Genomic DNA, 27892 nt, shown 5'->3' with positions numbered 1-27892 from the left:
CGTATCTCTAGTTTCTATCTCATTGATCTCTGCTCTAATCTTAATTATTTCCCTTCTTGTGTGTGGGGTTGGTTTAATTTGTTGTTGATTTTCTAGTACTTTAAGGTGTAAAGAGAGTTGGTGTATTCTGGAATTTTCAATTTTTTTGAGTGAGGTTTGGATGGCTATGTATTTCCTCCTTAGGACTGCCTTTGCTGTATCCCATAGGTTTTGTACCAATTTGTCTTCATTCTCATTGGTTTCCATGAATTGTTTCAGTTTTTCTCTGATTTCCTGGTTATCCAAACATTCTTGAGCAGGATGGTCTTTAGCTTCCAAGTGTTCAAATTCCTTCTAAAGTTTTTCTTGTGATTGAATCCCAGTTTCAAAGCATTGTGGTCTGAGAATATGCAGGGAATAATCTCAGTCTTTTGATATAGGTTGAGTCCTGATTTGTGACCCAGTATGTGATCTATTCTGGAGAAAGTTCCATGTGTGCTCAAGGAGAATGAGTATTCTCTTGTTTTAGGGTGGAATGTTCTGTGTATATATCTATGAGGTACATTTGGTCCAATGTGTCATTCAAAGCTCTAGTTTCTTTCTTTCTTCCTTTCTTTCAAGATTTTTATTTATTTATTTATTTGACAGAGAGAGACCACAAGTGTACAGAGAGGCAGGCAGAGAGAGAGAGAGGGAAGCAGGCTCACTGCCGAGTAGAGAGCCCGATGCGGGACTCGATCCCAGGACCCTGAGATCATGACCTGAGCCGAAGGCAGTGGCTTAATCCACTGAGCCACCCAGGCGCCCCCAAAGCTCTAGTTTCTTTATTGATTTTCTGCTTGGATGATCTGTCTATTACTGAGAGTGGCATGTTCAGATCTCCTACAACTAATGTATTCATATCAATATGACTCTTCATTTTGTTTAACAGTTGGCTCATGTAGTTGGCTGCTCCCATGTTGGGGGCACAAATATTTACAATTGTTAGATCTTCTTGGTGGATAGACCCTTTAAGGAGGATGTAGTGTCCTTCTTTATCTCTGACTATAGTCTTTAGCTTAAAAAGCTAATTTATCTGATATGAGACTCACTACCCCAGCTTTCTTTTGAGGCCCATTTGCATGTAAGATGCTTCTCCATCCCTTCACTTTCAGTCTGGATGTATCTTTAGGTTCAAAGTGTGTTTCTTGTAGACAGCATATGGACAGATCCTGTGGTTTTATCCAGTCTGCAACCCTGTGCCTTTTTATGGGAGCATTTAGGCCGTTCATACTGAGAGTTCAATTTCTCCCTGATTTAAGGAGGTGAAAATCTGATCCTAAGGTTTTTTGTTTCTCTACTGGCTGCTTCATGTGGTGGAGAAAAAGAGGGGAAACAAAGAATAAATGTTTTTGCCCATCATTTTTTACCTTTAGAGATAGTTAATAATCATAAAGAAATGTAGATTTTTAAAAATAATTCTGTTTGTTTGTAGGATGTATAGTTGACATGCAATATTAGTTTCATGTGTATGTCATAATGATTAGACATTGATATACCTCATGAAATGCTTACCAAGCTAAATGCAGTTATCATCTGTCATCATTTGTCATCATATATTATTGGCTATATTTCCTAGCCTATACTTTGCATACCTGCATACTTGTGACTTATTTATTTTCTAACTGGAAATTTGTACCTCTTAGTTCCCTTTACCCACTTCACCCATCCCTCCACCAATCTCCCCTATGACAACCACCAGTTTGTTCTCTGTATCTATGAATCTATTTCTATTTTGTTTTATTTGTTCAACTATTGTTTTCTAGATTCCACATGGAAGTGAAATCATACAGTGTTTATCTTTCTCTGTTGGACTTTTTTCACTTAGTGTAATACCATCTAGGTTGATCTATGTGATTGCAAACGGCATGATGTCATTCTTTTTTATGGCTGAGTAATAGTCCATTGTATATATATACCACATCTTCATCCGTTCATCTATCCATGGATTCTTGTGTTACTTCCATATCTTGCTTTTGTAAATAAGGTGCAATAAACATAGGCATGCATGTATCTTTTTAAATTAGTGTTTTCACTTTTTTTGAGTAAATATTCACGAGTAGCATTACATGATCATATGGTATTTCTGTTTTTAATTTTCAAAGAAGCCTGTATACAATTTTCCACAGTAGGTATATCAATTCACATTCCCACCAGCAATGCACAAGTGTTCCCTTTTCTTCCAAACCTTGTATACATGTTTTTTCTTGTTTTTTTGAAACTAGCTGTTCTGACAGGAATGATGTAATATCTCATCGTGATTATTTATTTATTTATTTATTTGACAGACAGAGATCACAAGTAGGCAGAGAGGCAGGCAGAGAGAGAGGAGGAAGCAGGCTCCCTGCTGAGCAGAGAGTCCGATGCGGGGCTCGATCCCAGGACTCTGGGATCATGACCTGAGCTGAAAGCAGAGGCTTTAACCCACTGAGCCACTCAGGCGCCCCTCTCATCGTGATTTTGATTTGCCTTCCCCTAATGATTACTGAGGTTGGGCATCTTTTCATGTGTCTGTTGTCCATCTTTATGTCCTCTTTGGAAAACTGTCTGTTCAGGTTCTCTGTCCATTTCTTAATCAGATTGTTTGTCTTTTTGGCATTCTGTTGTATATTTTGGATATTAATCCTTTCTCAAACATATCATTTGCAAATATCTTCTCCCATTCAATAACTTCTCTTTTTGTTTTATTAGTAGTTTCCTTCACTGTGAAAAAGCTTTCTAGTTTGATGTAGTCCCATTTGTAGTCCCATTGTTAATTTGAAGTCTGGGAGTGTGATACCTCCAGTTTTGTTCTTTCTCAAGACTGCTTTGGCTTTTTGGAATCTTTAGTAGTTCTACCCAAATTTTAGGATTTTCTGTTCTTGTTCTTGAAAAATAGTATTGGTATTTTGATAGGGATTACATTGACTCTGTAGATTGTTTTGGGCAGTACAGATATTTTAATCACACCAGTTCTTTCAGTCCATACGCATGATGTATGTTCCCAATTATTAGTGTTGTCTCTGGTTTCTTTCATCAATGTCCTATGGTTTTCAGAGTACAGGTATTTCACTTACTAGGTTAAATTTATTTCTAGGTATTTTATTCTTTTTGATACAATTATAAATGGAATTGTTTTCTTAATTTGTCTTTCTGCTAGTCTGTTATTAGTGTATAGAAATGTAACATATTTCTGAATATTAATTTTGTATATTGCAAATTTACTAAATGTATTTCAAATAGTTTTTAGGCAAATTCAAATAGTTTTTAGGTAGAGTCTTTAGGGTTTTCTGTATAAGTATCATGTTATCTGCAAAAAGTGACACTTTCTTACCAATTTGAAAGCATTTTATTCTTGTCTGATTGCTATGGCTAGTGGTGAGAGTGGGCGTCCTTGTCTTGTTTCTAATGTTAGAGAAAAAGCTTTCAGTTTTTCACCATAGAGAATGACATTAGCTGTGGGTTTGTCATATATGGCTTTTATTATGTTGAATTATGTTCCCTCAATACCCACTTCACCGAGAGTTTTATCATGAATGGATGCTGAATTTTGTCAAATGTTTTTTCTGTATCTATTGAGATGATCATATGATTTCTTTTGGATGAACAAAATAAAACTTTATTTCTGCTTCAGTGGTTGTGCAATAAGGGGCAGAGGGTAGAATGAGGAAAAGAATATCCTGGGATCACATTTTTCAGCACAAGCTTTATAAGGGAAAAAAAAAGAACGTATTTTCCTACATTGTGCTCAGCACAGCAAAGCCCAGGCTGTGATGCCATTGTGCTTAATCCTTAGTGGAGGCCTCAGGCTTTGCAATTTAGCACATTCTCCAGGGCTCTGATTACCTGAGCAGCACTGAAGTTGTTCAAAGAGACATTCTTCTCTTGGCCACATGCATTGTGGCTCCAGAATTTGCGCTGCACCTTGAATATTAGGCTGGGCAGGTCTGGGTTGGCCTTTTTCAGTTCCATATTGTGTTTCTTGGAAAACTTTCTGACACCCTGACTGCCAAGAAAGCACTGGTGAAGTGGATACCAATCTCTTGCAGGCCCAGCCTGGCCTGGAACCCTTGACTTGGTGCAGCTACCAATATCTCTGCTGGGACCCAACCCCTGATCATATGATTTTTACCTTTTATTTTGATAATGTAATGTATCAAGTTGACTGATTTGCAGTTATTAAACCGTCCTTGCATCTCTGGAATAAATTTCACTTGATCAAGATGAATCATCCTTTTAATGTATGGCTGGATTTGATTTGCTAATATTTTCTTGAGATCTTTTGCATCTGTTTATCAGAGATACTAGCCTGTAATTTTCTTTCTTCTTTCTTTTTCTTTCTTCCTTTCTTCTTCTTCTTCTTCTTCTTCTTCTTCTTCTTCTTCTTCTTCTTCTTCTTCTTCTTCTTCTGGTAGTGTCTTTATGTGGCTTTGGTATCTGGGTAATGCTGGCCTTGTAGCATAAATTTGGAACTTTTCCTTCCTCTTCAATTTTTGGGATAGTTTGGGAAGGATAGGTATTAACTCTTCTTTAAATGTTTGGTTGAATTCACCTGTGAAACTATCTGGTCCTGAACCTTGGTGCGTTTCTTGATTACTAGTTAAATTTCATTACTAGCAATTGGTTTGTTCAAAGTCTTTATTTCTTCCTAACTCAATCTTAAAAGATTATGTATTTATAAGAATTTATCATTTTGGGGGGTGGTGCTTAGGTGGCTCAGTCAGTTAAGTGTCCAACTCTTGATTCCAGCCCAGGTCCTGATCTTGCATTCATGGAATCAAGCCCCACGTTGGCTCTTCCTCAGTATGAAGTCTGCCTCAGATTCTCTGTCCCTTTCCCTCTCACTCATTCTCTATCTCACAGGTAAATTAAAATAATAATAAATAAATAAATAAATAAAATCTTAAGAAAAAAGAATTTATCCATTTTTTCCTAGGTGATCCTCTTTGTTGGCATATAATTTTTCATAGTAGTTTCTTATAATCTTTTATATTTCTGTGGTGTTGGTTGTGATTTCTCTTTCATTTCCAATTTTATTTATTTGAATTCCCCTTTTTTTTTTCTTGATGAGTGTGGCTAAAGAGTTATTGATATTGTTTATCTTACCAAAGAAACAACTCTAGGTTTCATTGATCTTTTCTATTTTTTTTCAGTCTCTATTTAATTTATTTCCACTCTGATCATCATGATTTCTTTTCTTCTATGAATTTGGAGCTTTTTTCTTCTTTTTCTAGTTTCTTTAATTGTAAGGTTAGATTGTTTGAGATTTTCTCTTATTTCTTGACATAAAGTCTATATAACTATAAACTTTACTCTTTGATATATTTACTGTGTCTCAAAGCTTTTTTTTTTTCTAAGATTTTATTCATTTATTTGACAGAGAGACAGAAGTCACAAGTAGGCAGAGAGAGGGGGAGAAGCAGGCTCCCTGCTGTGCAGAGAGCCCAATGCAGGCCTCAATCCCAGGACCCCAAGATCATGACCCAAGGCGAAGGCAGAGGCTCAACCCACTGAGCCAACCAGGTGCCTGACTCAGAGCTTTTAAACATCTTCAGTTGTCTTGATGTATTTTTTAGTTTCCTCTTTGATTTCTTTGTTGACCCATCAGTTGTTTAGAGCATGTTATTTAGCTTCTGTGTGTGTGTTTTCTTTAGTTTTTTTTCCCTTGTAATTGATTTCTAGTTTTATACCATTGTGGTTGGAAAAGATGTATGATAGGATTACAGTCTTAAATTTATTGAAACTTGTTTTGTATCTTAACACGTGATCTATTCTGGAGAATGCTCTATTTGCACTTGGAAAGAATATATATTCTTCTGTCTTGGGATGAAATGCTCTGTGTATTTGTTAAGTCCACCTGGTCTAATGTGTCATTCGAAGCCACTGTTTCTTATTTTTTTATTTACTTACAATTTTATTTATTTGAGAGAGAAAGAGCAAGCATGAGCAGCGGTAGGGGCAAAGGGAGAAGCCCAATTTGAGACTCAATTCCAGGACCCTGAGATCATGACCTGAGCTGAAGGCAGATGCTTAACTGAGCCACCCAGGTGCCCAAAGCCATTCTTTCCTTACTGATTTTCTGTATGAATGATCTATCCATTGATCTACATTCAGTGGTAGATTTAACTTAACGTAAATAAATAAACCATTTTGAACAAAAATGATGAGAGTGGACATCCTTGTCTTGTTCCTGATCTTAGGGGAAAACTCTCATTTTTTTCCCCTTTGAGTATGATATTAGCTGTGGATTTTTTTTTAAGATTTTATTTGTTTATTTGACAGAGAGAGAGATCACAAGTAGGCAGAGAGAGAGGAAGAAACAGGCTCCCTGCTGAGCAGAGAGCCCGATGCGGGGCTCGACCCCAAGACCCTGAGATCATGACCTGAGCCGAAAGCAGTGGCTTAATCCACTGAGCCACCTAGGCGCCCCTAGCTGTGGATTTTTAAGTCTACAACATTCTTAAAGGTAATCCGTTAACTTTGAGATAAAAACATTTCATAAAATGGAGCTTACTTCGTCTAGTATGAGACAGCTCTATTTATTTATGTTAAGTTAAATCCACTCCAGAATGTAGGTTTGTGCTCTGGTGTTCTGAAACTTGAAGTCCTTTGTTTCTAAACAAAACTGATAACAGTTCTCATGCTATCTTTTTCTCAAGGTAAATATATCCAATTCCTACCTTTTATTTTTTTTCCTAACAGGATTCTCTGGAAGCACTCTAGGTCTCGCATGTTTCTTTCTAAGTTGCTGCTATGTTAAAACTAGGAAAAATTAGTTCTATAAGAACTAGAAGTCCAGCGAGTCATGGGAATACAAAATATATTTTCACACTTGATTTTTTCAATAATAGTGATAAAGGTAATAATAACAATATCAAAAATTTATTGATCCTTTTATTTATATCAGACATATGCTAAATGTTTTATAAGTATTACCTCATTTTATGCTCAACTCTGTGAGGTAGATGCTATTATTATCTATATTTTATAAATGAGAAATTTGTAATATTGAGATGTTTACAGATGAACTGCGACCACTATAATAGTGTATAATAAACTACCAAAAATCTTAGTGGTTGAAGACAATGTTAATTTATTATCACACATCTACAGGTTGTCTGGAGTTGGGCTGATCTAGGTCAATCCCTAGTGGATATCTGGATATCCCACTGAAAGACTGGTTCAGGTAATTTTGCTCCATTTGCCTCTCATTATTCTCCTGGGATGGAAGAGTTAGTCAAGGTGTGTTCTTCTCATGGCAGTGACACAGGTTCAAGAGGGAAAGAAGAAATGTGGGGTCTCTAAAGGTCTTGGCTTTGAACTTGGCACAGTTGTCACTTCCACATATCTCATGGGGCAAAGCAAGTCCTATAGCTAAGCTCAAAGTCAAAGGGGGAGGAAGAATACAAGTCCATAATAAGGGTGTGCATGCCAGGGGGCGTGAGGAATTAGAATCACTGATTCAGTGTAGCACAAAAGGCTAAATAATATTTCCGAAGGCATATCTGTTGTAGGTAGCAGTTAAGGTTTGAATTTGGCTGAATGTAGCAGAAAACCTAAATAACAATGGCTTAATGAGGTAGAGGTTTATTTTCTCTGATGTAATGGGAAGTCCTGAGGTAACTAGTCAAGAAGACTAATACAGATGCTCTATAATATGGGAAGAGACCCAGTCTCCTTTGTGGATTTTTGTTCCACCCTCCTTAGTGTGGTCTTCATCTTCTTGTTCACCATAAGGCTGGAATTTTAGCCAGTACATTCTCATTTCAAGCACAAAGAAAAGGGAAGGAGACAGACATAAAATGAATGGGACTTTCTCTGACACCCTATCCAGTGACTCACTTGTATTTCACTGGCCAGGATCCTATCACATGCCACCACCCCTAGCTGAAAGGGGGATGAGATACCTTGTTCTTTTTGGCACAGAACACTGTCATTCACAATGCAATTACACAATCAGGTTTAGTAAGAAAGAAAAGAAAATTGATATTAAATGGGCAGTTAGCAACATCAGACACGTTCAGGAAATATTTGTGCCAGGATTTGCCTATTCATCTAAAATTATACTTAACATGATGACATTATTCTTAACATCTTAGAAATATTTAATATTCTAATTTATAAGTAATATATGCTCATGAAAGACATTTTGGCAGATATCTGAAACTATAAAGAAGATAACAGCCATGATCTCATTGCCTAGATATCACCACTGTTAACATTTTGCTGTTTCACTTTCTTTTTGGTTGTTTTACTTTGTGTATTTAGAATTTCCAGATTGGGCACAGTCTCTACAAATAGCTAGCCCCTTCCCCCCATTATTTTTTTCTTCATTTTGTTTTATAGATAATATATACTCATTATAGAAAATCTGGAAATACTAGAAAGGTATAAAGACATAAAAATAATAACTTAGCCATACTCAAATAGTAAATAAAATCAAATGAATAATAATTTACCCTTACTCAGACCCAAATACTGTTAATTATACTAGTAAATGATTAATACACTTTATATATATATTACATATGCATATATATGAATATAATTGAGGTCATACTGGATATACCTTTTGCATTTGGCTATTAAAATCACAAGACAAACTCTTAAGGTTTTTGTTCACATTATTTTTAATATCTGTCTAATATTTCCCTTTATCAACATTCCTTAAATATCAGGTGTTTAGATTTATAATGTTTTGCTATTATGCATCTTGCTACTCCACGCATCTATTTTTGCACAAGCTTCATCTACCTTGTAGGAAAATTTTCTAGAAGGGGAAAAATAACTTAAGATCCTTTTATACTATGACTTGTGCATTTTTGTGTTTATTCATTTCCTAGTAACCTGAGGATGTCCTTAAGCAAGGTATATTCTGTACAGTTCACGCTTGAACACCATGGGTTTGAACTGTGCAGGTCCACTTATATTCGGATTCTTTTGATAAATATACTACAGCTCTGTAAAGGTATTTTCCTTATGATTTTCTTAATATTTTTTGCTCTAGCTTACTTTATTATAAGAATATAGTATATAATATATACAACATGTAAGATGTATTAATTGATTGTTCATGCTATCGGTAAGCTTCTGGTTAACAGTAGGCTATTAGTAATTAAGTTTTGGGGGAGTCAAAGTTACATACCATTTTTCCATGCGGGGGTAGGGGGTTGGAGGTGGGGTCAGGCAGGCAGGTGTCTGGGCATCTAACCCCCAGGATGTTCAAAGGTCAACTGTATTCCTCTGCTGTTTGAGAAAATTTACTGGCAGTAGCTGGTTTAAAAATAGAACTTTGTTGATACTGGTTTCGGGTGCAGGTTTAATCCGCTGTTACTTCAGGTAGGTAGGTGGACCTAATGAACCTTACTGTTCAGGAATAAAACCTCATTATCTCAACTCCAGTCAGGGTGTGGTCCTTATCTTGTACTTCCTGAATGTGTGGTTTTTTCTTCCAGTATCTTACACCATCTTGTTACAGACTTCTTGGAACGGGAGATGAAATTAAACAGTGATCCTTTTTGCTTTTTTTTTTTTTTAAAGATTTTATTTATTTATTTGACAGACAGAGATTTCAAGTAGGCAGAGAGGCAGGCAGAGAGAGAGGAGGAAGCAGGCTCCCCGCTGAGCAGAGAGCCAGATGCAGGGCTCCATCCCAGGACTCTGGGACCATGACCTGAGCCGAAGGCAGAGGCTTAACCCACTGAGTCACCCAGGCGCCCCGCTTTTTTTTTTTAAAATACAGTTTACTTTTTTAAAGATTTTATTTATTTATTTGAGAGAGAGTCGCCCTCTGGACAGCACAGGCATGAGGAGCAGCAAGCACAGGAAGAGGGAGAAGCGCGGGGGAGGAGCAGGGACTCCAATACATATCCATCCCAGGACCACAGCCGAAGGCAGACACTTAGCCAACTGAGCCACCCAGGTGCCCCTTGCTTTTGTTTTTTAAAACAAGATACTTTTATATAAACTCCATTCAACAATACAACCTCTAGATTTTCCCATCCTCTCCAAACTGACTCGTGCCTCCCCCCTGGTTCCCTTTTAAAGACTATCTAGGTTCCCACATTAGCAAGTGTTAACCTTAAAAATAAAGCTGCCAGTTGGTTTACTAGCAAAAAAAAAAAAAAAAAAAAAAAATTTTTTTTTAGGAATAACAGACAACTGCAATTTGGAACAAGAGAGTTACACAAAACCATAGGCAAATCCACAAAGGAAAGGAACGTTACTTTGTTGAGAAAAGAGAAAGTTGGAAGGGGTTGTTTTCAATAAAAGTCCATTGGAGAAAAGGAAGAGTTCATGGGGATGAAGGTTTCTCATTGGTGGAGTTGCAGGGGTAGTCAGTTACTTATAGATTACTGTATATGTATTTCCCTGTTCAGGCCTGTAATTGATGATTCTTTTCTTTTGAGGATTCTTTTGTTGGGGTGTGAAATTGACAATTTCCTATAATTTAATGTGGAGTGGTAGGGGCTCCCCCTTCCATTCCGGGCTCCCTTTCCAGCCTCCCAAATCTGCTTTTAGTGAGGCTCCTCTTTATTAATTTTCTCACAAGTAAATATCATTAAGAAATCTTGCGTTTGACACCCTTAACCACTAACCGGTAGTGAACCTGTCCTTCTCTACCTGGGGTTTGGGACCTTCCATTTCTTTGTTTGTTTCTGTTTTTTAAAAAATTCTTGCCCATCCTCTAGAGTTTGGGCCCAGCCACGCCTCCCCATGTTGGTCCCGCCCATGCCGGCCCCACCCATTCCGTCCCCGGCGTCCTATCTCCATGGTTACTGCGCCCACGCGGAGAACAGACCGCCTGCCCCAAAGCAGCGCAAAGTCGGGCAGAGAGAAAGAATCTGGGCTGTAGCTCTCCAAGCCAAGGTGAGCCCACTCGGAGCTCTGCGCCCTTCAGCCCGAGGTGTACCGCCAGAGGAGGAAGCGTGGGGAGAAGGCAGAGCGCCCGTGGCTGGAGACCCCGTGCAACCTCCGCTGAGACTTAACCGTCGGTCAGAATTCCTTTCTCGGCGCCCACACTGGGCGGAAACAGAGGTCGTTTCCGCCCAGGGGCGCCCAGGTCCGCAGATCGGACCTCCAACTCGCTGCTGGGCGCCGCTCGCACCGCAAAGGCCAGAAATCCGGAGAGGGGGAGAAGTGGGGTGGGTCAGGTCCCCCGCGGGAGTCAGTAATCACCCCCTGCGCGGTGCCCGGCCGCGCTCGCGAACGCGCACACACGGACGCGCACCCGCGCGGCTAACGCTGAGTACTTGTGGCAAGCTGCCGTTTTAAGCGCTTACTTTTTGCCACTCACTGTTTTAACCACTAGGTATGTAGAACTCACTTAGGTCTGGGAACAACTCAGAGAGGAGAGGGAAGTAGTCATATTCAGCTTTTCAGAGGAAACCGGCTCACAGAGAGGGGAACAAAATACCCAGGGCCTCAGCTAGAAAATTATCAGGTCACCATGAATCCCAGGCAGTCTGGTTCTATTGGGCAAAACGCCAGGTGCTACCTTATCTGAACGCTAATCATGCTGAGAGTTCGCTCTGTATACCCGGATTGCCTTTGTTATTCTCGACGTGCAGGGACTTCCTGTGCTCAGTTACTGATGCTTAGAAAGATGGGGAAACTCAGTATCATTAAGACTTACCGCCCTTTACTGATTTGTAGTAAATGGATTTAGTAACTACGAGTTCATCTTTCAAATTTTTTATATTTCACATAATATGCTTAATTATTATTATATTTTTTGTGTGTTTTTAGTTAGAAATTCAGACTCCAACTTGGTTGGTTGTGCAAGAATGAGAATTTCAATGATCTCAGCAAGAATTCTTTTCCAAGAGTCCCATATTCCAAGAGTCCCATTAAATCTACCTCCCCAATACGGTTTAGTTATTACATTTAAAAAAAAATTCTTGATATAAATATGCTTTTGGTGACCACTATCATTTAAAATGTTAACCTAAAAACCAGAAACCACTTCAAGAGGCAAAGTGGTTATTTGCCATAAAAGGACTGCAGTTGGGAATGTAAGATTTAAGTAGAAACCCAAATAATGAGCCAATTCAAGGAGGTGGACTTAGGGGTTTTATGGAAGAAAAAAGTTTAAGTTGTTTTTAAGAAGAGCTCATTGGTGCTGACAAGCAGGGCTAGATTTGTATTTCAGTTATTGGTCAGGTAAAGTAGTCGCTAATCAAAAAGTTCCAATTTATCATGCTTTTCAAACAGGATTATCTTGCTCTTGCTGATTTCTTGGAATGTTGGCAGTTTAGGTTAGTTCAAAGATTTAGAAAAGAGGACAATGCCCAGCTCTGTTTTAAAAATGGCTCTACTTAGGTCATTTTCACAAAATAGGAAATACTTCAGTCCTGATGTGAAGTCCTGATTGCTCTTTCTGTCATCAACAAACTCCTTCATTTTAATAAATATAGAACAGTTTTTTAATTTTTCTAAATGCTACTAAATACTAATTAGTTATTAATAGTATGACTCTTTACAAATATAATGAGAAATCTAAAAAGGAAAAAATCACATATAAATACAATTTAAAAAAAATATTGTTTTATTTAGCCAGGATGCCTCCCACTCAGGCAGAAAGTGTTATAAAGAATATCATTCGAGAAATAGGACAAGAATGTGCAGGCCATGGAGAGATTGTTTCTGAAACTCTGGCTGCTTTTGTGGTAAGAATGAATATTTTTTGAACTATTGCTTTATTTAAAAATAGGTTTAAGTGATGCCCATTTCCCTCTTAAAATTTTGTGAAGCTTTCCCAAATGTAATTCAGTTGAAAACATATTAAGATGGTTGGACAAATTAGTGAAAAATATTTTTTCTATGAAGATTGTCATTCTAGATTTAAAGAGACTGATTTAGAAGACCTTGATTTGTTTTAGAAGTATCGATAATGTTGTTGTAACATGTATTTTTTTGTTCACTGTTGTGAAAATTCCTCACTGTCTTGGTCTCTCTATTCTTGCTTTTGGTTTAACAGTACATAATAAAAATATGATAAAATATTCAAGTAGTTTCCCAATTTAAAATCTAGTCACTGCTTTCAATTTATTTCTCCATATAATTTTTTGAACACCATAATCAAATTTGATGTTTATTGCCTCCTTCAACCTCTAATGAAGGTGCTGATGAATTGGATAATAAGAAAATCATTTGAATAGTCGACCCATGAGTAATCAGGAGACAGTTTAAAAAATGGAGACAAACTAGTTTCATAATTATGTGAAATAAAATTATTTAATAGGTTCTTTCCTATTCTTAGGTGAAAGCTGTTGTCTTAGACCCAAGTAATGGCTTTAACATGGATAGACCCCTCGTGAAAAGTGATGTACAGAAACTTGTTAAGGTGATTATACAACAATTCTCAAATTTTAAATTATTTATTTGCAATTCTGAATACAATATCTGTATGAGCCAATATTGCCTTCAGCCTCATGATAGAAAACCCTACGAACCAGTGGTGCAGGCAAATGTGAGATTTATTGTTTCTCATAAAGCCTAGAGATGCATAAGTTGTTTTTCTTGGCTTCCTGGGTCACCTTTGTGCAGAAGGCTCTCCTCTCATGGTTACAAGGTAGCTACTCTACCTCTCCATAGGTATGAGGGGTAAGAACATAGGGCAAAATGTGTGTGGCATTTGGGTCTGTCACTTTATATTCAGAAAGTAATAGCTTTCTCAGAAGTTTTCTCATCTCCTTACGTTTATGGATCAGAATGATACTGCAAGCAGGCCTGGGACGTTGATTTCTTTTTCTTTTTTCAGCTGAACAAATCTTTTCCCCAGTCCAGATTGGGGCTGTTCTTAAGGAAGGATGGGTATGGATACTGACTGGCAGGGAGCAGTGTCTGCCCCCGTAGTTTCAAGACATCGTGTTATTAATCTAATGTTACAGTGAGAACATTAACTGACTCGTCATATACTATAAAATTACATAGCACTAAATTAAGATTCGGATAATTACTGATTCAATGTCATTTGTGTTTTTCAATTCTAAAGGAAACACTGAAGCCACAGCAAATAATTCAGTAAAAAATCAAGGATTTGTATCTGAAAACCAGTTTTAAGACCCAAAAAAGGCAGGAATTTTAGATGACATTAGTTTTTTCCCTTTTTTTTTTCCCCGAAGATTTCATTTATTTATTCGAGAGAGAGCATGAGCAGGGAGAAGAGTGGAGAGGGACTAGTGCCCAACACAGGACTTGATCCCAGGACCCTGAGATCATGACCTGAGCTGGAAGTCAGAGGCTTAACGGGGAGACTGCTTCTCCCTCGCCCCTCCACCCTGCTCCTGCTCTGTCGCTCAATCTCTCTCTCTCAAATAAATAAAATCTTTTTTTTAAAAAATCATGTGGACGAACTAATTTTTTATTTGTAAAGTCTGTGTTTAAAACAGTCCTTGTGCACGGGCTCCATAAAGGTGCAGTGCCCAGGCCTCACTCTTGTGTTTCATCCCCCACTCCTGGAAATGCTGGGTTAGTGCTCAGGGAGGTGCTTTGAACTGTAGATGCAAAGCCTAAGGGGTGAGATGGGAAAGGGAGGGTAGGAGAGGATAGAAAAGAAAAATTCAGGTTGTTCATCTAATCTGAAGGGACACAGCAGAGAAGTAGAATGAGCCTGCTCTGTGGGAGAAAACAAGACCAGAGGACGACTGTTTGAAATAGAAGGGAGAGCTAGAAAAATTTTGTGAGCAGAACAGCTTTTCATAAAATGCAAGTATCCCTCCGAGTCAGCAAAGAAGTGTTGTTCAGGTCTCAAATCGTAGTGAGGAGCTCTAGGTGAGCTCTAGACAGGAGCGTAAGCTTCATGGAGTACTTACCCACATTCAGGTGGCCTAGACTAACCAAGACGGCAAGTTTCCTGTCTCTCGCTAGGCTGTTAGCCGCCTGCGTCTGGTGATCTTACTGATCACAGGGAAGTAACATATTACTCAGTCAATGTTGTCTGTTGGGTAAACTATGAACATGAAGTCCTTAAAGAGAAAATAATAATAAAAGGGATTATTGGTGGATAAATAACAGAAACCATGGCTTTGATTTTCTTTTAATTTTTTTTTGAAAAATAACTTTTAAAAATACTTCTGAGTATTTCAGAAAATATAACTAGAAACATTCATGGGTATTCTCTTCTAGCTTTGTGTGTCTCGGCTGTTGGATAGTAAAAATCCATCCCTGGACACCATTAAGATGCAGGTCTACTTTGATATGAATTATACAAGTCGAGGTAATGTATATCTACACATTTTGATACCCTTTTTGAAAGATTCCTATTGTATTTCAGGGAATAAAGGCTTTACTTCGTTAACAATGAACAATTTTATTTTTTAATCTATCTTTTGAAATTTTTTTCCAACTTTGAAGAATACAGTAAAGGTGGAAATGCTAAATGAGAAAACATCAATGTTTTTTGTGAGTGTTCAAAGTAAATTCTAATTACTATGCCTATGATAGTTATGTTTCCAAGTCTATTATGTTTTAAATGTTATGTCACTAATAATACAAAATAATTAAGAATTAAAACAACCAGCCGATTGAAGTAAAACGTTTCTAACTTGATATTTTTTTGGTTTTGAGTTATATTATTATTTTATAATGCTTACCTAAATTAGACAACTATACCAGAATGAAAAGAATGATGGAAAATTGCAGATATTTCCTTAGGTAAATAGTTTATCACATACATCAAAGACACACTGGCAACAAGAGGAAAAGGGAAATAAATTCCTCTATGGCCTAGACAGCCTTGGCCCCACTGTAAAGCAGTCATTACTAACCATTTGGTGATTTTTGTTGTCCTTTTATCCCTCCATGTACTGAACTTCCAGTTATGCTCCATACATACGTTCCATGTCTTGCTTTTTTGCTTAATACTAATGAGATGTTAAAGTGGTAAATAATCATGGAATTGATGAAATTGTAATTTAGATTTTTAAAATTTGTATCAAGTTCTCAGCTGCTTTTGTTGTAAGAGTATAGGTGTGAACAATGCATGGTTGGTACGTGAATTATTGCCCTTGAAATGGTAAAATGGGGTGTCTTACTGAATTAGCTACAAGAATTGTACTGCTGGTGGATTGTGGCTCCTGCCACACCTACGGCCAGACCTCGTCATATCACAGGCAGAGGGGAGAGGGAAATAGTTCTTGATGCCACGTCATATCACCAGTAATGCTATTCAAAGGAAACTTACCTAGAACTAAAATAAAAATAGCCATAATTGAACAGGAAGATTTACACTACATACATGTGTATTTCTACTGTGTGTGCTTGCATATAGCAAACCACCTGTGCTTACATGGAACGTTATGTGTAAATATCTGTATACTATGTATATTTTTACCGTATGTGTTTGTAATACATATATTATAAATTGCTCTCTATACTTTCTGCTTCATTAGGAGGTTTCAGCCTTTTTATTTTTTTATTTTTTTAATTATTTATTTTTTTTTTTTTTCAGCCTTTTTAGATATAACTGTTTGGTTCCTATGTTGAAAGTCTTAGGTGCTTTGACAAAGTATGCTGTTTAAAGGGCTGCAATCAATCTTTCCTACTAGATTGTTGCCTTGATGTTCCTTGCTGGCCACTTTGTATTTTTTATTTTGATTAGTACACCTTAAGAAAATACTTGCCTTTGGGGCACCTGGGTGGCTCAGTGGGTTAAAGCCTCTGCCCTTCAGCTCAGGTCATGATCCCAGAGACCTGGGATCGAGCCCCACATTGGGCTCTCTGCTCGGCAGCTTGCTTCCCCCTCTCTCTCTGCCTGCCTCTCTGCCTACTTGTAATCTCTGTCTGTTAAATAAATAAATAAATAAAATCTTTTTTTTTAAAAAAAAAGAAAGAAAGAAAAGAAAATACTTGTCTTTGTGTCATAGAATTGCCATACCCAAGACGTTTTTTTCTCTGGTCCTACTTTCTTACATGAGGATTGTAAATCAAATATATGGAACATTGTCTTTTGCCAATTTTAGAGGAATTTCTTGAAGAACACCACCGAGTCTTGGAGTCTAGGTTAGGCTCTGTCATGAGAGAAATTACAGATAACAGAGCATGTGCCAGAGAAGAATTGGAAAGCCTCTACCGAAAGATTGTCAGCTATGTGTTACTGCGCTCCGGGCTGGGATCTCCTACCGATATTAAGGTTGTCAGAGAGGCAACAGGTAAAAAATCCTAGATAATTTCCATTCCACATGTAAAAAAGGTGTGAACATTGTATCTTATAAGAGATGTTAAATTCAAAGTATTGAAGACCGAGGTTCCCTTTTTATCTGGGAAAAAAAAAAAAGTCAGCACAAGTAAGAGGTTAGAATTAGACTCCTTTTCCACTATGTATTAGCTCTAAAACCCAAGCAGCAGCTCTGGAAGATGTGTGTTGTTAATTTTCTTAGAGCTGCACATATCCAGGGACCCATCACTCCTTATGAGAGAAACACTGACAATGTGATTAAGAGTACCAGGCCAGGGGCGCCTGGATGGCTCAGTGGGTTAAACCTCTGCCTTCAGCTCAGGTCATGATCTCAAGATCTCAGGGTCCAGGGATCAAGCCCCACTCAGGTTCTCTGCTCACCAGGGAGCCTGTCTCCCCTGCGCCCCCCTCTCCCCCCCTGCCTCTCGGCCTACTTGTGATCTCTCATTTTCTCTGTCAAATACATACATACATACATACATACGTATCTTTAAGAGTGCCAGGCCAGCTGGGGAATGGGGACCCCTGGAAAGGGAGATTTCATATTGATGAAAGGAGCCGTATCTGTCACCTAAAACAGATGACGGAAAGGGACACTGTTGCATTCTCAGGAAGTATTTGCCCACTTTATTAATTTAAAGTAAGGAATAGGCAAGATTTCTAGCCTTTTAATGGCTTTCCTCCACAATTATTGTAAAATAGCGATTTTTCTTCTCAGAATCCTAATTAGAAAACTTGTTTTAATGCCCATTGTCAAAACATTACTGATGGGTGCTTAATTACTGAAAAGAGACTCAAGGCCGTGGCGTTATTTTCAGTAGCCCAGCTTTGATATGTGATAAATTTTGCTATGTATTCTGTAACGAGGTATCAACAATTTAAGAATCAGGTAAGTAGCTCTATAAAGACACCCCTCTAAACTTTCTGCTGAAAGCAACCTGTGATTTAAGTTCTAGTATCTTTATTCTACCATTTTGTTGTCCTTTTTGTGGTTTGTTTCAGCTGCCCTGCAGAGTATTTTTCCTCAGGCTGAGCTTGGGACGTTTCTAACACTTTCTAAGAAAGACAAAGAACGCCAGCTGAAAGAATTCACCATGATTGTTACAGGGATTCGCTTGTTTAACCGAGACTGTGGAAAGGGAGGAGAAGGCATTGATGACTGTAAGTATATCATTAGGTTAAGTATGCAGGTTATGTAGGTTTAAAATCTAACTTGCACAGTGAGGAAAATAATGCACAGTATTTCACTGGCATTCTTAGATTTAAGGTATGCAGGGTCTCTAAATTAAATTAAAACAATTTTTTTTTAGAGAGGGAGAGAGAGTGCATTTGAGCAGGGGGAGGGGCAGAGGGAGAGGGAGAGGGAGCGAATCCTAAGCAGGCTCCACATTCAGCACAGAGCCCAACGTGGGATTCAACCTCATGACCCGGAGATCATGACCTGAGCTGAGGTCAAGAGTTGGACGCTTAACCGACTGAGTGGCCCAGGTGCCCCTCAGATACGCAGTTTTGACTCTACCTTAGGTCCAGTTACTGTTCATAATGGATAGTAATTTTTAATTCTGTGGGGCAAGGCTTGCAGAATTATAGCACCAGGAAGGTAGTGTGGGAGAGTGAATCAGTGGAAGGAATGAGGGGCCTGCCTGAAGGCCAGCCGTTCCAGTTCGTTGGGCTCTGTGTTCTTTATTCGAAGTCAAATAACCAAAAGGGACTAAAACTCAGTGATCTAAAAATAAAAATCAGGGGCGCCTGGGTGGCTCAGGGAACCTGATTCCTCCTCTCTCTCTCTGCCTGCCTCTCCGCCTACTTGTGATCAAATAAATAAATAAAATCTTTAAAAATAAAAATCACCCTGAGAAGAGAAGAGTGGTTGATGCAGCTAATGGAATGGAAAGGTTCAAGAGGAGATATTTGCAAATCTGCAAATCCAGGAGCATTTACTGTGCTGTTCTATACTTAATGCATTCATCATCTATGAGTCTGAAAGCACTTATGAAGTATTTGATCAGGGGCTCAGGAGAAGGGACTTCCTTACGAAGGCCCACTGATAAGGCGTTAACGTCTATTACTAGATCACTTATCTAGTATAATAGGGTCAGTTTTTCTATTTTTAAACCAGTTCTAGAAAGTCAAGTTCCCATTCTCTATAAAGTTCCCTATCTTGCTAGACTATTCTGTTATTTTTCAGTATTCTGATCACAAAATACGTCTTTTCTACAGACCCAAGGCCAGTAGCAGATAATACCAAAGCCTATCTGTTCTTTATATTCTTCTGTATTTTAGTGGCCAAAGCTGATCCTGCTAACTTTTGGTTATCATTCTGACGATAGCTTTTGTTCAGACAGGTGTCCTCCCCTCCCCCCGCCACAATTCTTTCCTTCATGGTGTGGGAAGAAACACATGAAATACATGTCTTGTTATTTATTATTCATTTGGTTGAGGGAAAAAAAAAAGACGAACTCAATGTAATGCTCAAGTAATGATCACTTTTTAGGCTTCTTTTTGTAGATTCTTTCACATCCCTTGATTTCCTTTCAAAACCAGTGCCGGCCATTCTGCGAGAAGCAATCCCAGCCACCACGCAGCACATCGACTGCCAGCTTCAGACTGCCCAGGACCAGGCATACCGCTACACGGCCATCCTCGAGAAGGCGGCCAGCAACCCCCTCCTGAGCTTGGAGCTCCAGCCGTCCATGTTAAAAGAAGCACTGTACAATGTGCGGCAGTATGAGATCTTCCTTCAGATCATTCTGGTGAGTGAGTGTCAGGATTTGGCCTTTTCCATGCATGGCAACCACTTTACAGGTTACAGACTTACACGAAAGGCAGAATCAGGTCATTGCTAAAGGAGGCAGCCTTCGTAACTGCTTTATAATGCTTCTGTAGGGCCAGGAACAGAATTAGAAATGGGGAAGTTGGATTTTTATTTTAATGGAACATGCTGGTAGGAATTGATTTCTAGTTGTTGATTTTCTTCGGTGCCCAGTGGAATGACTGCTCGCATGTTGGGGTTAAGCAGTTGTGTGTATGTGTCTAAGTAATACTGCATCGTTTTCATACAGAGCAAGTGTCTAAAGTATTTTGGGGCTGATAGTTGGCACCCAAATAATTTTTATATATTATTTGTTGTTGTAAAAGTTGGTTGAAAAGATTTTTATTGCTGATATTATTAGATCTAAGGAGTAAGCCAAACAGTATCCCCAAATAGTTGGAGAATTTGGTAAAGTGATGATTTTTAAACTTTTTTAAAAAGTGGCAAAGCACTTTCTTTCAGATGGAAACTTGCACAGAATCCCAAAAATACAAAACAGGTATCTAGATGAAAGGGTAGAAGGACCTTTTCATCAAGGAACAACCCATTCCACCCTAGGGTTCTAGGGGACACAGTCTGTTAACTACCTCTTTTTTTTTTTTTTTTAAGATTTTATTTATTTATTTATTTGACAGAGATCACAGTAGGCAGAGAGAGAGAGGAGGAAGCAGGCTCCCCACTGAGCAGAGAGCCTGATGCGGGGCTCAATCCCAGGACTCTGGGACCTGACCTGAGCCGAAGGCAGAGGCTTTACCCCACTGAGCCACCCAGGTGCCCCTGTTAACTACCTCTTGACAGCAAGCTCTGTTCCTATCAGAACTTTTTTTTTGTTCTTTGGTGTTTCGTTTGTTTGTTTTTAGTTTATTGAGGTGTAATTGACACACTGTAAGATATTCAAAGTGTACAATGTGATGATTTGATGTATGTCTACCTTGTGAAAGCAACTTCTCCCATCAAGTTAATTAACACATTCATCCCACTGGTCACTGTTTACCTTTACACAACCTCTACCTTCCAGTCACTGTGAGACTCAGGGTCAGTAGACTGGTTTTATATGAGTGAATACTAATGTCTTGAAGGATAGAGCAGGATGTGTTTTTAACTTGTATCTTTATGACTTGTTTCTGCTTCTGGATGCACTTGATCTGCTTCCTTCCCTTCACTGTAAAGAATAGAAAGATAAAAATCCAGGTGACATGACTTCATGGCAACAAACTAGGAGGTGGTCCTCACAGCTGTCTAGTTGCCTTCAAAAATGAGGACCCCTAGGTCAGTTGTTCTAAACCAAATCATTCTTTTGGGCAAATGTTCCTCTACCACTGAGTTGTGGCCATCAGCCGTGTATAACTAGTCAGATACTAAGAGGAATTTATCGTCAGTTTTTTTTTTAAGATCTTACTCATTTATTTGAGAGAGAGAAAGAGACAGATAGTGACAGAGATAGTGAGAGAGAACAAGCTGGGATGTAGGCTCCCTGCTGAGTGGGCAGCCTGATGCGGGGCTCAATCTCAGGACCCTGGGATCAGGACCTAAGCCGAGGGCAAATGCTTAACCGACTGAGCCACCCAGGCGCCCAAGGATTTTATACTCAGTTTATCTTGAAGTGCATGCAGATCCACAGGAGTACGAGTCTCACATTTACTTTGTCGTCTGTGTTGGGAAGGGATATCAGAAAAAGGAACCTTTGGAGACCGTCACTTATAACATAAGGATGTTATATCATATCGTCTCAGAGCTTTCAATCATGGGGCATATTCAGCTAACTTCCAGTCTGAAAGTCTCATTGGAGTTTTCATTCTCAGCTAGAGGGGCAGTGAGAAGAGGGTATAAGTGACAAGTGTGGGCTCTGCAACCAGAATGCATGGGTCCTCATCCTGACTTTGCTGTTTACTAAATCTGTGTCCTTGATGAAATCGCATAACTTCTCTGTGTCTTGGTTTCCACATCTGTAAAATGGGGTTATTGATAGTTGACACTATCTAAGTAAGGTAGACCAGTTTCTGGCACGTGGTTAAGGGCTCAATAAATTGTTGATCATGCTGATGCTGATAATGGTTATTAATGCCACCAGCATCGTCGTGAGGGCTTTAGCAGAGCAGCTCTGATTTTATCTCTGTAGGAGTACGAACTGGAGAGCTCTTATTTTTCTAGACAATGTCTCATTTCTAAGCCCTTTGCTGCCTATACTGTTGAGAAAGTTGTTTCTGATCTCTCCACTCTTCATGACTATTTCTTGCTAACATCTTTCAGAGTCAGAATGAGTTCTCTTCATTGTCTGACTCTTTTTGGCTTAATCAGTGTTTCTTCTGTGTTTTTTAAAAAAATATTCAATCTTCTCCCGTCAATCCACCTTAGTTACAGTTAAGGTTACAGTTACAGGATGGATGTTGGTTTAATCAGTATCATCTCTAGGTTATAAAATATGTCAGTTTATGGGGGCGCCTGGGTGGCTCAGTGGATTAAGCCGCTGCCTTCGGCTCAGGTCATGATCTCAGGGTCCTGGGATCGAGCCCCGCATCGGGCTCTCTGCTCTGCAGGGAGCCTGCTTCCTCCTCTCTCTCTGCCTGCCTCTCTGCCTACTTGTGATCTCTCTCTCTCTCTGTCAAATAAATGAATAAAAAAAATAAATAAATAAAATAAAATATGTCAGTTTATGTTGAGCTGAGAATGTTTCATGTCTGTGAATATTCCTTTTTTTAAAGTCACATTATTTGAACAAGTATATTAATATAGCTTTTTGAAGGGTTGGCTTTGATTTAAAAATTTTCTTTTGCCAATACTACATGCAGCTTATGTAAACATTTTTTATAAAAATTTAATTATGGCCTGTGTAGGGTAGTTAGTTATTTTCTTTCAGTTAGGACTTTGCTGCAGTAAACAAATTCAGATATTGTGAAAGAGAAGAGGGAGGGGGGCTCAGTCTTGTTGACTTAGCTGAGAGAACAGAATTCCATCCTCTGTGGGCTTTTAAAGTGCAAAGCAGTCACCAAACACAGAAAAAGCTGCTTATTGTGATGGTGCAAGTAAATGCTGTATTTGTCACATAACATTTCTTAAAACCTCTAAGTTAAGACTTTTGTAGACTTCTTCCTAAGCTTTGTCTGCAGGGCTTATTCACAGAATAGACAACTCCAGACTTTCTTGGTTTTCTTTTGATAATACAAGTAAAAAAAAAAATCAGGTGGAATGGGTACTTGTTTTAGACTTGTTGAAATTGTCCGTGGAACAAAGTATCAGAAATTTATCAATTAAAAGGGAACGGGGAAGGACCATGGTGGCATCACATGCTTTTTTTCCTCAAGCATTTTTCTTTACCACATTATGAAAAAAGAATTTTTTATGAAAAAGTTTTTTTTAAGTGATGGCATTCGTAGAGGACTAATTTCATTCTTATTATTGTTATTATTATTTTTTACAAACTATCTCATTAGCAATATGTGTTAGGATGTTGTCAATTTCATGGTGGCAGATATAAGTTTTTCAAAATACGAATTTTATCTTTGGCAACAAAAGCTGTTGTTTCCCTGAAGTGACAGACTCATTTCATTTTCTTTCAAGAAAATATCTGCCAAATTTTTAAGGGTCAAAAGTCAGAGTTTGTCGATCATTTGCTCTTTGAAGTAAAAATGATGTTCTGCTGGGGGAAAAAATGCTGGTTTGGCTCAAAATTCAGTCCCTCAAGAGAACTATGCATTTTAATCTGCAGCAGAAGTCTTTTATATGTACTTTCATCTCATCGCACTGATTATTAAAAAGCTTGTACTTAGGATCAAGATTTAATAAAATTAATACTTTTACTGCATCATCAAAGATATTCTTTTTTTTTTTTTATTGTTTAGAAACTTTTTTTTTTCCCTTTTTATTAATTTTATCAGCGTAACAGTATTCATTCTTTTTGCACAACACCCAGTGCTCATCAAAGATATTCTTAAGTGAAACTGGCTTTTTTTATTGAGATATCATTGACACAACATATTGGTTTCAGTTGTACAACGTACTGATTAAGTATATGCATATATTGCAAAAACATTCTTCACCACACAGTTACAAAATTTTCTGTGTGTGATAAGAACTCTTAAGATTTACTCTTTTAGCAATTTTCAAATATACGATGCAGAATTATTAACTGTAGTCACTATTCTATTACGTTATATCCCAGGACCTGTTTATCTTATAACTGGAAGTTTGTAGCTTTTCACCCCTCTCACCCATTTCACCCCACCCCCTCCTCTTGCCTATGGCAACTACCAGTCTGTTTTCTATATTTATGAGATTGGATTTTTTTCTTATTTTTAGTTTTTTAGATCTCACATATACGAAAGATCATTCGATATTTATCTTCCTCTGACCTATTTCACTAAGCATAATACTCTCAAGGTCTATCCATGTTGTCACAAGTGGCAGTGTTTCCTTCTTTTTTGTGGGTGAATAACATTCCATTACATGTGTGTATTTCATTTATATATATATATATATTTATATATATATAATATATATATATATTTATATATATATATTTCAATACCTCATTGTGACTGAGTTCTTTTTTTTTAATTTTTAAATTTTTTATTAACATATAATGTATTATTAGCCCCATGGGTACAGGTCTGTGAATCACCAGGTTTACACACGTCACAACAAAAAACTCACCATAGCACATACCTTCCCCAATGTCCATAACCCAACCACCCTCTCCCTACCCGCCTCCCCCCGGCAACCCTCAGTTTGTTTTGTGAGATTAAGAGTCTCTTATGGATTGTCTCCTCCCGATCCCATCTTGTTTTATTTATTCCTTTCCTACCCACCAAGCCCCCCCCGTTGCCTCTCATTTTCCTCATATCAGGGAAATCATATGATAATTGTCTTTCTCTGATTGACTTACTTCGCTAAGCATAATACCCTCTAGTTCCATCCATATCATCTCAAATGTCAAGATTTCATTTCTTTTGATGGCTGCATAGTCTTCCATTGTGTGTGTGTGTGTGTGTATATATATATATATATATATACCACATCTTCTTTATCCATTCATCTGTTGATGGACAACTAGGTTCCTTCCATAGTTTGGCTGTTGTGGACATTGCTGCTATAAATATTGGAGTACAGATGTCCCTTTGGATCACTTCATTTGTATCTTTGGGGTAAATACCCAGTAGTGTGATTGCTGGGTCGTAGGGTAGCTCTATTTTCAACATTTTGAGGAACCTTCATGCTGTTTTCCAGAGTGGTTGCACCAGCTTGCATTCCCACCAACAGTGTAGGAGGGTTCCCCTTTCTCTGCATCCTCGCCAGCATCTGTCATTCCCTAACTTGTTAATTTTAGCCATTATGACTGGTATGAGGTGGTATCTCATTGTGGTTTTGATTTGTATTTCCCAGATGCCACGTGATGTGGAGCGCTTTTTCATGTGTCTTTTGGCCATTTGGATGTCTTCTTTGCAGAAATGTCTGTTCATGTCCTCTGCCCATTTCTTGATTGGATTATTTGTTCTTTAGGTGTTGAGTTTGATAAGTTCTTTATAGATTTTGGATACTAACTTTATCTGATATGTTGTTTGCAAATATCTTCTCCCAGTGAATGAGTTCTTGATAAATGTAAACAGAATGATTGTTTTAGGTCATTATCAGGAAAAGTAAAAAACAAAAACAAAAACAAAAAAACTTCCTTGTGCTTCCTCTCTGAGTACCTGAAAACATAGCTTCAGGGGCACCTGGGTGGCTCAGTGGGTTTAGCCTCTGCCTTTGGCTCAGGTCATGGTCTCAGGGTCCTGGGATTGGACCCTGCATCGGGCTCTCTGCTCAGCAGGGAGTGTGCTTCCCCCTCTTTCTCTGCCTGCCTCTCTGCTACTTGTGATCTCTGTCTGTCAAATAAATAAATAAAATCTTTAAAAAAAATAATAAAGAAAGAAAACATAGCTCCAGGGAGGAAGTACTTTCAGTTATAGGCTTAAAGAAGTTATGTGTTGAATGTAATTTTACTTTGAAGAGCTTATGCAGATTTATTTCTGTTTCTTGTTGCTGTTGCACAGATCTAAAGAGACTTTAAGGGCGCCATTTTCATATTTGATTTCTAAAACAAAACTAACAAAGAAAGGGAAAAACTCAATGGGGTAGATGAGAAACTTATTAGATGGGATAGACAGAATTACATGGAGCCTGAAGCAAGGGGAAGGGGGATGCTTAAAGAATAGTTTGGGTAAAATTAAAACAGGATGCATGTTACATTGGTGAATAAAAAATTTGTTAGTTGAAATACAATAATATTTGATAATTTTATGAAGTAATTACTTGTCATTTAAAAATAGTCTAGTAAAGCATGTGGTTTGACTACAAGTGTCTGAAGACTCAAATGCATTTTTTTCCTCTTTGAGTAATTGTCACTCTTTTGCACTGTACTGATAAGCGCATACCACTGCCATTTCTGGTCATGTCTCAGGCAGGACAAAATAAGGGGTAAGAGCTGGCCTCTGGCTTCCGACGGTCTGGGACGGAACGATGATTCCACCCCTTATTCAACTGTGTCCTTGGGCAATTTATTCACCCTTCAATATCTTGGTTTTCCTATTTATACTCACCCTTTTTTTTTATGCTTCTAAATATTCAATATGATGCTTAGCACACAGTAAGAATAAGTGTTACTAAGTATTTCAGAGTCAGCATTTAACGCCTTAATTTCAGATTACTATTGTTACATCAGAAATACATTATTTTTCTTTCAGTGACGTGATTTTTAAGATTTTCTGCACTCTTAGATGTAATTTTTAAAAATCCTAGTATCAAAATAGTTTTCAGAGGAACACTTTATTCATTTTGTTATTGAGAAATGGGAAAAAAACAGCTGAGCAAAAGCTGGGTCAGAGGATCTGCTTCTCAGGAACGCAATTATACTGCATATCAGAGAATACGTGGAGAAAAAGGCTTCCTTTTGAAGAATTGTAGCTGTTGTATTTCAAAAGATTCATCCATCCAACAGATGTCTCTGGAGCACCATCCATATGCACCTACTGTTCTTGCTTTCGGGGTACGAGGGAGAAGAGAATTTCTGCTCTCATTGTGCTTACCTTCAGGACATGTAGGGCTTAAAACACATGATTTTTATAGTGAAATTATAAAAACATTAATGTAAATTATGTTGTCTTTGCAGTCAGATATAATTACTTGTGCTCAAGAAGTAGAACTGATGATAAAGCAGTTAGGAGCCCAACTGGAACAATTAAAAATGATTGTAAAATCAAAGACAGCTGTCCCAACATCACAAGTCTTTGTAAGTATTTGCCATCAACTTTGACCTTGCTTAAGGGTGAGTATGTCTTTAGATCCTATACAAGTGAATCAGAAGTAATTATAATTAGATTTAATTACTAAAAATAGAATATTTGTTTTATACATATTGACCCCATTCTTTACGGTTATTTTGTAGTAGTAGTGTAAGTCAGATGAGAGAATCCCCCTTGCAGGCAATTGCTACTAAAAGAGATGCAGATATGTATTAAAGTAGCCATAGTATCAGTAAAGGCTGTGGCAACAGAATGGATCCGTAATGCAGCGTTGAAAACATATTCACAGTGGCTGGTTACAAATTGCCTTCAGGGGCGCCTGGGTGGCTCAGTGGTCTAAAGCCTCTGCCTTCAGCTCAGGTCATGTTCCCAGGGTCCTGGGGTGGAGCCCCACGTGGGCTCTCTGCTCAGCAGGGAGCCTCCTTCCCCCTCACTCTCTGCCTGCCTCTCTGCCTACTTGTGATCTCTGTCATGTAAATAAATAAAATCTTAAAACAAAATTGCCTTCAGCAAAGAGGTGGTGTAACTTGTGACCTTTATGAAGAGACAGAGGATAATCACTGTGTTTACCAGGCCTATATGTATACTGACTTTCTAATTATCTGTACCATTTTGTGGGCAAATCCG

General features: G+C 38.2%; 1 protein-coding gene and 1 pseudogene across 1 annotated transcript in view; one reads left to right on the top strand and one right to left on the bottom strand.

Annotated features, from left to right (window-relative positions):
* Positions 1–3801: 3801 nt before the first annotated feature.
* On the bottom strand, positions 3802–4193 carry LOC123942122 (annotated as a pseudogene).
* Positions 4194–10829: 6636 nt separating this feature from the next.
* The window catches only part of CFAP206 (cilia and flagella associated protein 206), a 33740-nt gene continuing 16677 nt past the window's right edge, over positions 10830–27892 (top strand). The window contains exons 1-8 of the mRNA XM_046006381.1: positions 10830–10866; positions 12553–12665; positions 13259–13342; positions 15127–15217; positions 16962–17150; positions 18179–18337; positions 19721–19929; positions 27133–27252. Coding sequence (XP_045862337.1) covers positions 12558–12665; positions 13259–13342; positions 15127–15217; positions 16962–17150; positions 18179–18337; positions 19721–19929; positions 27133–27252 — 960 coding nt within the window. The 5' untranslated portion in view covers positions 10830–10866; positions 12553–12557. The remainder of the gene's footprint in view (positions 10867–12552; positions 12666–13258; positions 13343–15126; positions 15218–16961; positions 17151–18178; positions 18338–19720; positions 19930–27132; positions 27253–27892) is intronic.

The sequence above is a fragment of the Meles meles genome, chromosome 5 (assembly GCF_922984935.1).
Source record: "Meles meles chromosome 5, mMelMel3.1 paternal haplotype, whole genome shotgun sequence".
Classification (NCBI taxonomy): Eukaryota; Metazoa; Chordata; class Mammalia; order Carnivora; family Mustelidae; genus Meles; species Meles meles.
Note: the sequence above shows the minus strand (reverse complement) of the source record. Positions and strands in the feature narration are given on the sequence as shown.